Consider the following 12,500-nt stretch of genomic DNA (forward strand, 5'->3'; position numbering starts at 1 on the left):
GAGAGAGAGAGAGATTGAGAGAGAGAGAGAGATTGAGAGAGAGAGAAATTGAGAGAGAGAGAGAGAGAGATTGAGAGAGAGAGAGATTGAGACAGAGAGAGAGAGAGATAGAGAGAGAGAGAGAAGAAAGAGAGAGAGGAAGAGAGGAGAGCTGAGGAGAGGTGGGGGAAGAGAAAGAAAACAGGTAGGAAGAGAGAGATATGGGCAGAGGAGAGGTAGAGGAGGGGAGAAGATGTTTGCTTATAATTGGGCCATAGCAATATAATAAGTATAATGATACTAAGTTTAGGGATAGCAAAGAAGCATCATGAAGTATTTGTAAGACATTAACAAAATGAAAAACAAGGTTCCTATACCTGGTTCTCTCCACCTTTATTTTTGTTACTCTTGAATTGAGGCATGTACTATAAAAATAACCTGGCTGAAATACAAATGGAACTTATTGGGCTCAGATCCACATGAGAAAAATTCATGGCAAGTAGAAAAACAGACTTTCAGATTCCTGCTTCCTCTGGGAAAAGCCACTTACCTCAGCTGTAAAATAGGATTGAGATTTCATAAGGTTGTTAGGATGAATGGGAAACTGTTCATAAAGAGCTTTTAAACCTTAAAGTCTATGTGAGTGCTAATTCTCATAATTCTAGTATAGAATCAGAACTTTAGGACTCCAAAGGAGTTCTAGAATTTTATTCCAAATCACTTATAACCACTGACATTTCAATCAATTTCATCTCTGACTATCACAAGAAAGGTTAGGACTAGAGTTGTGAAATCCTTGGACACTCGTAACTCAGAAAGGTCAATGGGCTTCTGTTGATCATTAAACCTGAAAGGCTTTCCCAAGGGCATTCTTCTTAGTCCTAACCTCATGTAACATGACTGTGCTCCTGTTTTTGTTTGAATTTCCCTCACCCCCAAATTAATGTTGCAGTCATTGCAGCAGCACTGAGTGATTAACATAGTGAGAGAGAAATAGAAATTCGAGGTATCAGGCAATGAACTTTTTAGGAAGCACCTACTCTTCTCAGTCCTGGGAGATAGGAAGGCAGAAAAGAAATGATCCTTGCCTTTGAAGGGCTTGCATTCTATTGAAGTGGCATCTTAGGTAAAAATTTACTCAAACCTCCAATGAAGTACATTTTTATTCATCTTTTGAGATACAGAAAAGCAGGAAGAAGATTTGCTCCTAAGATGGAGATTAACTAGAATTTAGAATTTGCCTCAGGAAAGAAAATCAAAAGCACCCTCTAACAGTACTAATATTCCTAAAATAGATTTGGAGCCTAGAGGTAGGTAAGAGGAGGAGCAGAAAGAATGATGAGATGGGAGCAAACTCTTGCTGGGTGAGTAGATCAACTGATTCTCAGGATTCTACATGGCAGGAGAGGCTCTGATCAATAAAATCATAGGAGAAGGTTAGGATCATCAATGCTTTGGGCTTGGTGCCCCTCAATAGAATCTGAGACATTGTAATCAGACATCTCTACATCTCCTAGCCACCTTAAGCTATAACACTCTTAGTACCTCCCAGTAAGTTGCAGGAAGGAGAAACATGGGGATGAGACTGGGAATGCACAAAATCTCAGAGCAAAAAAAGCCCGTAGAAGTCATTTTGGCATGCCTATACCTAATCAGAAATCTGTATCTGTCAGGTAGTCAGTCTTTTTTTGATTATTCCTGAGAGCAGACTCACTATATTCGAGGTAACTCATTCCACTCGTCCATAGCTCTACTTATTAGAAAGGTTTTCTTTGTGTTGACCTGAAATCCAGTTCCTTGAAGCTTCTACTGCTCCTAGTTCTGCCCTCTTGGGTCAAGCAGTATAAGGCTAAAACATCTTTGCTGGACAGCCCTTCATGTTTCGAAGACAGGTAGCATGTTCTTGGTAGAGTCTTTCTTTCTCTAAACTAAATATCTCCAGTTCCTTCAATGACTCACCTTATGCGATGAACTAGTCTTCTTGCCATCCTGGTTACCTTTCTTTGGACAAACCTCAGTTTATCAATGGCCTCTCAAAGCACAGGCGCACTCCCCGTGTAGCATTCAAAGTTGAACATAGGACTCCAGAAGGAGTCTAACCAGGGCAGCATACAGCAGGACTATCACCTTCCTTCTTTGGATGTTATGCTTTTGCTAATGTGGCCTAGAATCATGTTGAGTTTTTAGACTGCAACATCATACTATTGCCTTAAAATGAGCTTAAAGTTCACTAAGTCTCTGGCTCTGACCTCTCTCTACTTTCCCAGATATTGTTACTCCAAATGGCCTGAATATTAAGAAATTTTCAGCTGTGCATGAATTTCAAAATTTGCATGCTTTATACAAGTCCAAGATCCAGGATTTTGTTCGTGGTCATTTCTACGGGTATGTACATGGGCATGCAGGATCAGAGGTCTTGGAATTGAGACCATAGAAGTCATCTAATCCAACCTATTCACTTTACAGGCTAAGAAACTGAGGCCCAAGCAAGGTGACTCAGTGAATAGAGAGCCAGGCATGGAGACTGGAGGTCCTGGGTTCAAATCTAGCCTTAGACACTTCTTAGCTTTGCCATTTAACTGCAGTTGCCTAAACCTTACCGCTCTTCTGCCATTGCAGTTCTAAGACAGAAAGTGAGGGAGAAAGAAAGAAAGAAAGAAAGAAAGAAAGAAAGAAAGAAAGAAAGAAAGAAAGAAAGAAAGGAAGAAAGAAAGAAAGAAAGAAAGAAAGAAGGAAGAATGATAATAAATATAAAAAGAAAAAGTGATATATATCTAGATCACATAGGTAGCAAGTGGCAAAGCTAGGGTATGGACCCAGGTCTTCCACTCCCTAATCCAAAATTTCCCATTGTATCTACAACATATCCTTTCTTTAAAGAAAGGACCTGCTTTTTAATAGTTATCTAGCACACAGAAAATGGGATTATAACCATAGATGAAAAAGAAGGATTTCTGGTTTCCTCACTAACTTAATACTTTCATCCCTGTAGGATATATTCCATTTGTTCCATAACCAGGCTTTCATGGCTACAGAGAGCTTCTAGTAAAGAAACATCTTCTATCAATGCAGATAGCCAAATGTTTTGCAATTTGTAGTCTTAGAAAGGTGTCCAGGGGATAAGATTAAATGACTGGACCAAAGACACATAGTATATATTAGAGGCAAGACTTGAACTGAGGTCATCCTGACTTATGGGCCAACTACTAATCCACCTTACAGACAATGTATTTACACAAATTTGTAGTGAATCCTTTACTAGTTGGCATAAATTTCAGTTCTGTATCCCCTAAGCCCACCCATCCCACCAAAAAACATAGCAAAAAAAATCCCCTACTTTTTTCTTTTAAATTGTAAAAACAAACAAAATTTTAGTGGATCTCCTTTAATGGTCTCCATTGCAAAAAAAGGGATTTTTTATCCTTCTGCTACAAAACCCTTCCTAATCATGGCAGTCTATGGATAAAATATAATTTGTATTTGACTGAGAATTAAATCTCTATAAATTCCCTTGAGATTCATTTTGGGAGTCTTTGACTGGGCTCTTTGTATTCCAACATTGACAGTTCAGGAAAAATGTGCCAAGAGGCTTCCATTATGGCAGTGATTCCCAAAGTGGGCGCCACTGCCCCCTGGTGGGTGCTGCAGTGATCCAGGAAGGCGGTGATGACCACAGGTGCATTTATCTTTCCTATTAATTGCTATTAAAATTAAAAAAAAATTAATTTCCAGGGGCTCTAAGTAATTTTTTTCTGGAAAGGGGGCAGTAGGCCAAAAAAGTTTGGGAACCACTGCATTACGGTGTCAAGCCTTTCTCAAAGATATTAAGAACCTCAAGTGACATTGTAGAAGGAATGAATACTAATTAGGCCATTTCCCAGACCCAAATGTAAACATTTTATTATTTTGGTTCATTTCAGTCATCTTGATTTCGACCTTGAAAAGACTTTATTTCTTTTCATTGCGGGAAGATACGAATTTTCAAACAAAGGAGCTGACATCTTCTTGGAAGCTTTATCCAGGCTAAACTTCCTCTTACGGGTAAGAAAGCTTTGGGTTCTGAGAAACAGCACAATACTTGAGGGGACTATTATGTTTTTCCAAAAAAGTGAAGTGGTTTTTAGCATTGTCAACAGAGTTTTTGTGAAAGTGTACAATTAATTATTCAAGTAGAAGCGTCCTACCTTAATTCTTCATTTCAGGTTCTCTATTAAAAGGGTCACATTATTCACTTGAACATTTACCTTCCACTGGCAAAATGCTTGCTTTTACTTAAAAGATACTCATCCTAGTTATACTGAATTATGTTTAGGACAAGCATATCCTAAAGGAGACCTTTCCCAATTCCTCTTAATTCTAATGCCTTTTCTCTATTGAAGATTTTCTATTTATATAACAGCTTATCTGTAGCTTTTTACGAATTGTCTGGCCCTTTAGATAGTGAGATCCTTGAGGTCAGGAACTATCTTTTGCCTTTCTTTGAAATTCCATTGCTAAGTAGACACTTAAATAAATAGTTATTGGCTGACTGGCTGGCATATAAGGAATCTAATAAAATACATTTTTTCCAATCCTTCTTAGTTATACTTTATTTAAATAAATGACTCTGAAAGAAGTGGTAGAATAAGCAATCTCTCTTTTCACAGATCAAATTTGACCTTTAGGGCCTTCTTGAAGAAATACTATGTTACCCTTTATAGAAAGAAAATAAAGGAAGATAATACTATATTTATAGTGTTAGAGAAAACATCTTCTCTGTCACTTTAGAGTCTCCAGAAATATAGTTATCTATCTTTATCTTCTCTATTTTTCTATCTGTATTGGTAAATATACACTTATAGGCATGTTACACAGAAATACACACATATTTTCCTGAGCAACAGATAGAAGAGTGGCTCAGTTATAATACGTAAGAAACAAATACATAAATGGAAAAATAAATATTTGTTGAATGAATGACCATTCCTATATATAGATTTATTTTTCCATAGCAAAATGAATTAAAATCTTAAATTATTTATTTATTTTAAATATTTTGCCATGGTTACATGATTCACATTCTCTCCCTTCCCTTTTTCCTCTTCCCTCTCAAAACTGACAAGCAATTCCACTGATTTATACATGTCTTATTACTCAAAACCTATTTTTCCATATTATTCATATTTATAATAGAGTAATATTTAAAAAACAAAACCCCAAAATCATATACCCATATAAACGAGTGATAAATCATATGTTTTTCTTTTGTATTTCTACTCCCACAATTCTTTCTCTCCATATGGATAATATTCTTTTTCATAAGTCCTTTGGGATTGTCCTGGATTGTTGCATTGCTGCTAGTAACAAAATTGTTTACATATGATCATCTTATACTATGTCAGTCTCTATGTGCAATGTTCTCCTTGTTCTGCTCATTTCACTATGCATTAGTTTGTAGAAGTCTTTCCAGCTTGTATGGAAATCAAGCAGTTTATCGTTCCTTATAGCACAATAGTATTCCATCACCATCATAACACAATTTATTCAGCCATTTCCCAACTGAGGGACACCCCCTCGTTTTCTAATTTTTTGCCACTACAAAGAGTGCAGCTATGAATATTTTTGTTACAACCATTTTTTATTATCTCTTTGGGTTACAAACCTAGTAGTGGTATAGCTGGATCAAAGGACAGACATTCTTTTCAAGCCCTTTGGACATAATTCCAAACTGCCTTTCAGAATGATTGGATCAATTCACAACTTCACCAGCAATGTATTAGTGCCCCAATTTTGCCATATCCTCTCCAACATTTATTATTTTCCTTTACTATTATATTGACCAATCTGCTAAGTGTGAGGTCTATACATAGATTTAAAGGTGTGTTTCTGTCACAATTTTGTTTCTGTGGTGTGCCAAGGAAGGCTTCACAAAAAAGGTGACTCATAAGTATAACCTTATAGGAAGATAAGGATGCTAAGAACATAATGTTAAAGAGTGTACTCTAGGCATGGTAGGTGGCTTGTGTGAAAGCATGCAGTAAGGATATTGAATATCAAGTTCAGGATATTACTATTCATGAAATGTAATTGCAACATAGACTGTAAGAAAAGTAGTATGAAATAAAGTCTAAAAGTTAAAGTAAGATTATGTATATGATTGGGTGAGGTGTTTTAAAATACTAGTCTAAGTTGTTGTTAGGGCAGCTAGGTGGTATAGTGTATAGAGTGCCAGACCTGGAGTAAGGAAGACTCATCTTCATAAGTTCAAATTTGACCTCAAATACTTCTAAACTATGTGACTCTGGGCAAGTCACTTAACCTGTTTTTCAAAGTTTCCTCATCTTTAAAATGAACTGGACAAGGAAATGACAAGCCACTTTATTATCTTTGGAGGAAGAGATGCATAGTTTGAAGGTGAAGCAGCATAAACTGAAAACATTTTTAATAGAGGCCTGAGAATGTTTTTAGGCAGTGAGGAAGCAAATGGGTTTTGATATTAAAGATCTGAGTGAGTAGATGCTCAGCGGGACAAGAAGATGATGTAATCAAGAACACAAATAGAAGGGTTTATTTTTAGCAAGAAGGTTTATCTCTAGGGGATGGAGTAAAGTAATAAAGCATGGGTAAAATTATAAAAGAGATTTTAAAGTGTTGAGTAGGGAGTGAATAGGGAAGGTGATGGAACTCACAATAAAAAGTTCATTTTCTCAGTAAAATAGTGAGATTAGTTACCAAGTGGAAGATGGGGCGGGGTGGGATTGATGGTTTGAGAAAAGAATAATAATTGCAAAGGGTGTAGTTAAGATTCAGTCATGAAAAATAAAAGGATTGCCAGTTTTCAATGAGGCTTTAGTTGAGATTTTTTAAAAAGTGAATTTGTATGTGCTCACCAGCACAGTTTTATGACTTTTTCTAGCAGTGTTCAGTAGCTCATGAGCCAAAACAGGAAAGATGTATGGCAAAGTGACCCAGGGTGGAGAATTAGCAAAGCCTGAATAGTGGAAAGGATTCAAGGGTAGAATATGATTTGACTTATAGGTAGCATCCTTTGTTTCTGTTTTGTTGTTTCTTTATTTCTCATGAAATCATTAGTTTCTAGATGGTCAATTCTGATTTTCCTCAGTCAATTTTTGGTTCTCCTTTTTCAATTGGCCCATTTCTTCTTGCATCACTTTCATTTCTGCTTGCATCACTTTCATTTCTCTTCCCTACTTTTCTTCTGCCTCTCTTAATTGATTTTTGAAGTCTTTTTTGAACTCTTCCAAAATCTGTATTCAATCCATATTTTTCTTTTGGACTTTGTGTGTGTTTGCTTTGATTTCCCTGTTCCCTTTCATGTCTGTATCTTTGTCTCCCTAAAACATTCTTTAGAGGTAGGTGCTTTTTTTTGTTATTTGCTCATTTTTTCCTTTTAAGTTATAGATAGGCTATATTTTCTGGAAAGTTGGGGTACTCTCTTAAATTGCAGTCCTTCCTTGACACTATTCTCAGCTTATTTTCTAGGTTTTTACCAGTTTCAGTTCTTGGAGGATGGTGTGATGGTCTGAGGGCTGGGAGCTCTGAGAGCCCCATTCCCTGCTGATTCAATTGACCCTTGAGATTCTGATAATTCAAAGACTTGCCTTAGGCTTGGTTGTAAGCTTTTGGTCTTACTTGGATGTTGATCAGGTCAGGAACTACTTAAATTGTAGCTTCTGGCTTAGGTGTCAGTTTTTGGTCTCACTGTATACTTGTTCTAATTGAGCACATCCTTGATTAACCTATCCTGGAGCTCTGCTCAGAGTTTTAGGCAAAAAGATCTGATCCCCACCTTAATATTATCAGCCACCCCAAGTTGTAAACTATGCCCAGAGTGGGATTCCTGGCTTTGCTCTGGGCTCAAAGAAAGGAGTTGAAAGTCACAGTAGGGACAAATAACAGATTTAGGAGGGATGAGGCAAAGTGAGAAATGGAAGGAGAGAAAGTGGTCATCAGAAAGGGGAATTGAAGATCATGAAGGTAGAATAGTTTGGAATGATGATGAATTCTAAGATATACTTAACCAAGTGAATGGCTAAGGTAGAATTTAGAGGTAAGCTATAAGAATTGAGGAGGCTGATTTAACTGGAAGACTAAGATGGCAAAAAAAATTATATAAACTTAAATATTTAAACCCTTTGTTGTGAGGGTAAATTTGGGGTTTAAATGAAAACTGGAAACCAGTAATCCTGAACAGAGAGGGAAGTCTACTTGAAAGCTCATAAATGATTACCATGAGGAACTAGAAAAGATGATACAGATGGATGGAATGAACTTCAAACAAGGTGAGGTTATTTAATGATGGTAACAGACATAAGATCCAGAAGGTCAACTGTAGATAAAGTAATAAGTTGATTCACTTTAAATCAGCTTTTGGTACATGATGGGGAGAAAATTTGCACTTGAGATTATGACAAAAGTTATTTCTGGGAAAAGCTTTGTTTTTTTTTTTTTTTGTTTTTTTTTTTCAATAGAGGAAACAATAAAGAGCTAGAGAGTATACAAGAAGAGATGTAGGATGAAGGAGAGTTAGTTAATTATCAGAACTCCAATGAACTGGAGGAATTCCATGTGAATTGGAATTATCTCCAGGAACTGATGCAGAGCAAAAGGAACAGAACCAGAACACTGTACACAGAGACTGATACACTGTGGCACAATCGACTTAATGGACTTCTCTACTAGCAGCAATGCAATGATCCAGGACAACTTTGAGGGACTAATGAGAAAGAATGTTATTCCCATCCAGTGAAAGAACTGTGGGAGTAGAAATACAGAAGAAAAACAACTGCTTGATCACATGGTTTGATGGGGATATGATTGGGGATGTAGACTCTAAATGATCACTCTATTGCAAATATTAATAATATGGAAATATGCTTTGATCAATGACACATGTAAAACCCAGTGGAATTGCACATTGGCTACAAGAGTGTGGAGGGAGGAGGAGAGCAAAAGAATATGAATCATGTAACCATGGGAAAATATTCTAAATTAATTAATTAATTACATTAAAAAATAAAAGAGTAACAAAACAAAACAAAAAGAACTTATTCCAGAGGGCACAATGAAAAGGGAGAGCAAAGGAGGAGAGTAAATAGAGCTGAGCTACCTTGGTGAAAATTCAGGGTTATGAAAGACATAACAGAAAAGAGTTTTTTTGCTTTGAAAGGAAGTGACTCTGGATCTCAGGAGTGAGGTTATCAGGAAGTAAGAATTTGCTAACTATATGAACAGGGAAGTTGATAAGGATACTTAGTTGATTAAAACAGGACATGGGAAATTCAACTAACATAGAAACTGTAAAATACTGTGTGCTAAACATGCCTTAATCTCTAATATTTTCCACTTCTAACTTTATAAAATTACAAATTGAAAAACTAGCCTGGAAGAAAAAAATTCAATTACTTAACTAATTTATGAAAGGAAAGAAGGTTTACTTTTGGGTAGATAATCAGACACTGTGGATTGTAAATAAAGATCTCTGCAGTTTAACTGGTTGAAATATAAATGCTATTTTCTAGTTTTTCAGTTTGCCATACTTTGCATTATATCTTCAAAACTTGGTATTTTTGTTGCCTTTTCTGTTATCAGGTCCATAAAAATGATGTCACAGTTGTAGTGTTTTTCATTATGCCTGCCAAGACAAATAATTTTAATGTGGAAACCTTGAAAGGACAAGCAGTGAGAAAGCAGCTATGGTAAACATAGTTCTTATTAATGTTTTTCAGCGCAAAGTCTGAAAAGATTTTCTTTTAAAAACTGCTCTATGTTATATATTCTTGAACATCCTTTTTTTGTTCAAGATGAATTCCACTTGAGTCTTACTAAGTTAATACATTATGCTGGTTTATGGCTGTCTGTATGGGTGTCCGGAATGGACGACTGGGGGACATTCTTGAGATATTTCTTTAAAAATTGATTAAGTTGTTTCTAGCAATATAGTAGAGTAAGAAGTTTGGAAAGAGCACAACTCTTCAATCTCCTCAGTACAAATAGATAGAAATGTCGTTAAATAGGTAAATGGAACCACCAAAGGACTAAAAACAGAATAGACTCTCAGAAAAATAAAAACAAATAGAAAAAATTAAATTTTCAACACAATTATTACAGAATGAAAAATTCTGAAGAGTCTCTAGAAGGAAAAATAACAAATTAACTTCAACAATGATCCAGAAGAAGAGATAGGTCAAGTAAAGTACTCATTAAAATGAATATCTTTTAAGAAAGCCAACACTTTAAAAGGATGAAATAAATTTAAGAAAGATTTGATAAAAAAGTTTAAAGAATGATTTGATATTAGTAATGTATACAATTAGTATCTATAGAAACAGAACAAGAAAAATTGATAATAAAGAGCACTTATATAGAGATAGTGGTAGTAAATATGAATAAAAGCATGGAATTTATAAGAAAAAAATTCTCTTTTGGGGAAGTAAATCTATCAAGCATGACCAAAGGATATCTCAATTACAAAAAAAAATGTTTGAAAACTTTACAAGGAAAGGTGACAGCCAAGAAAATAGAGCTTGAAGATATAAATTAAGTCATGAGATCAATAAAATTGTGGGGTTAAAGATTCTTAACCACCACTTTCATGAAATTAAATAAGATTTTCCCCAGAAGTTATAAAATTTAAATATGATCTATAGATGGATAAAATTCACCTGTACTATAAGATAAAAATATTAAATTCAACTCACTATGCCAATTAACTTTTTATCAATAGAGGGTTTTGCAAGCAGCTAAGAACATGAGTAGTCAAGGAACCGCAATTTTAGTTACATAGACATATATAATCAATATGGGAAAAGAAAGAAAAATCTAGACTGATTTACTGGATGTCAAGGGAAACTAGGCTTTACTCCAGAATTAACTAAACTAGGAATAAGTTTTGAAAATAAAAAATATATACTTTTGGGGCAGCTGGGTAGCTCAGTGGATTGAGAGTCAGGCCTACAGATGGGAGGTCCTGGGTTCAAATCCGGGCTCAGACACTTCCCAGCTGTGTGACCCTGGGCAAGTCACTTGACCCCCATTGCCCACCCTTACCACTCTTCCACCCATGGACCAATACACAGAAGTTAAGGGTTTAAAAAAAATGTACTTTTCTTCTTCATAGAAACTCTAAGTATTTCTATAGGGGGGAACAAAAGAAACTAGATGAGATGTTTGTCACACAAATAAACTCAGGAAAAGAATTCCAGTAACTCCTACTCATACCTCAGAGAGCTGCTGGAAAACTTTGGAATACTTTCCCTGGCTCCCTGGGATTCATCCCTTTCATTGAAGAATGGCAAATCAGTTGACTGAAGTTCAATTCATACAGAATTCAGTGTGTAAACTGTGGCTAATATTCAGTTCTGGCCCCAAAGCCTACTATTATCCATCCACTTGCCCATCAAGTTGACTAAAATAGGGCAAAATACAGTTTAGTTTCACTTTCGAGCTGTTGGCAACCACTGGTTTTTGTTTTTGTTTTGTTTTGTCTAGTTGTTTTTTTGCTGTTGTTTTTAATTCTAAATGCAAAATAAAACATTTATTATTATTTAAAAATAAAACATTTATTACAAATCATTAAAAGGAAAGGAATAAGCGTTTATTAAGTGCTTACTATATCTAGTCACCATGCTAAGCATTTTATATAGATTATTTCATTTTGTCCTCCCCAAATCCTGAAAATTAAGTATTATATTATGCAGAAAAACTGGGGAATGCCTGAAAAAGAGCATTATGTAGGAATATAAGGAGATATTATTGTGTCTTAAGAAACAACAAAATAAGATAAATTCCTAGAAATGTAAGAAGACCTATATGAAGTGATTCAGAATAAAGTAAATGAAATCAAAAGAACAATATGCATTCATTACAATTATGTAGCCAAAGACAACATAGCAGCTATGTATATAAAGATATATGTATAAAATTCACAGAAGTTAAGAAAAATCATAAAAAAGAGAATGTGTGTATTAGTGTGCAAAGGCTAATAAATATATATTTTTTGAGTTGGTGTTAAAAATCATTAACTAATGAAGCTATACAGACTCTAATAATTTATAATGTATTTTTTATTTCACTGAATTCATTTTATACCTTCATTTTCATATATTCTATGTATCTTGTACTTATTGATAGAAATTAAAATTAAAGCTTTATAAAAATACATGGGCTAAATTCTTAGCAGTTCAAGATAGTTTAGATGTGGTACCATGAGAAAGCTGGAGATTAGACTGGGATACAAGTTAGATATTAGAAGACTGTAGAAAATAGAATATTTATTATTCTTAATTCTCAGTTGGCAGTATATTACTTTCTTTTTCATTTTTCATTTTTCTAGGCATTTTTTCCCTCTGCACCTCCTAGATACCACATTCTATATCAACTCATAAAGGTCTTCCTAGTGTCCTCTGAAATGTCTATTTCATTCTTTCTTATGGCACAATAATATATCATTAATTTCCATAATTTATCAAGCTATTTCCCAATAGTGAACTGTCAGCACATTGCAAAAGAAGTAAAATAAT

At 35.0% G+C, this 12,500-nt stretch overlaps 1 protein-coding gene across 2 annotated transcripts in view; it reads left to right on the plus strand.

Moving 5' to 3' along the window:
- The window catches only part of GYS2 (glycogen synthase 2), a 65,869-nt gene that overhangs the window by 29,269 nt on the left and 24,100 nt on the right, over nt 1-12,500 (plus strand). For both annotated transcript variants that reach the window (XM_044677719.1, XM_044677721.1), the window contains exons 6-8: nt 2,247-2,364; nt 3,900-4,020; nt 9,571-9,677. In XM_044677719.1, the coding sequence (XP_044533654.1) occupies nt 2,247-2,364; nt 3,900-4,020; nt 9,571-9,677 (346 nt within the window). The remainder of the gene's footprint in view (nt 1-2,246; nt 2,365-3,899; nt 4,021-9,570; nt 9,678-12,500) is intronic.

The sequence above is a fragment of the Gracilinanus agilis genome, chromosome 5 (assembly GCF_016433145.1).
Source record: "Gracilinanus agilis isolate LMUSP501 chromosome 5, AgileGrace, whole genome shotgun sequence".
NCBI classification, from domain to species: Eukaryota; Metazoa; Chordata; class Mammalia; order Didelphimorphia; family Didelphidae; genus Gracilinanus; species Gracilinanus agilis.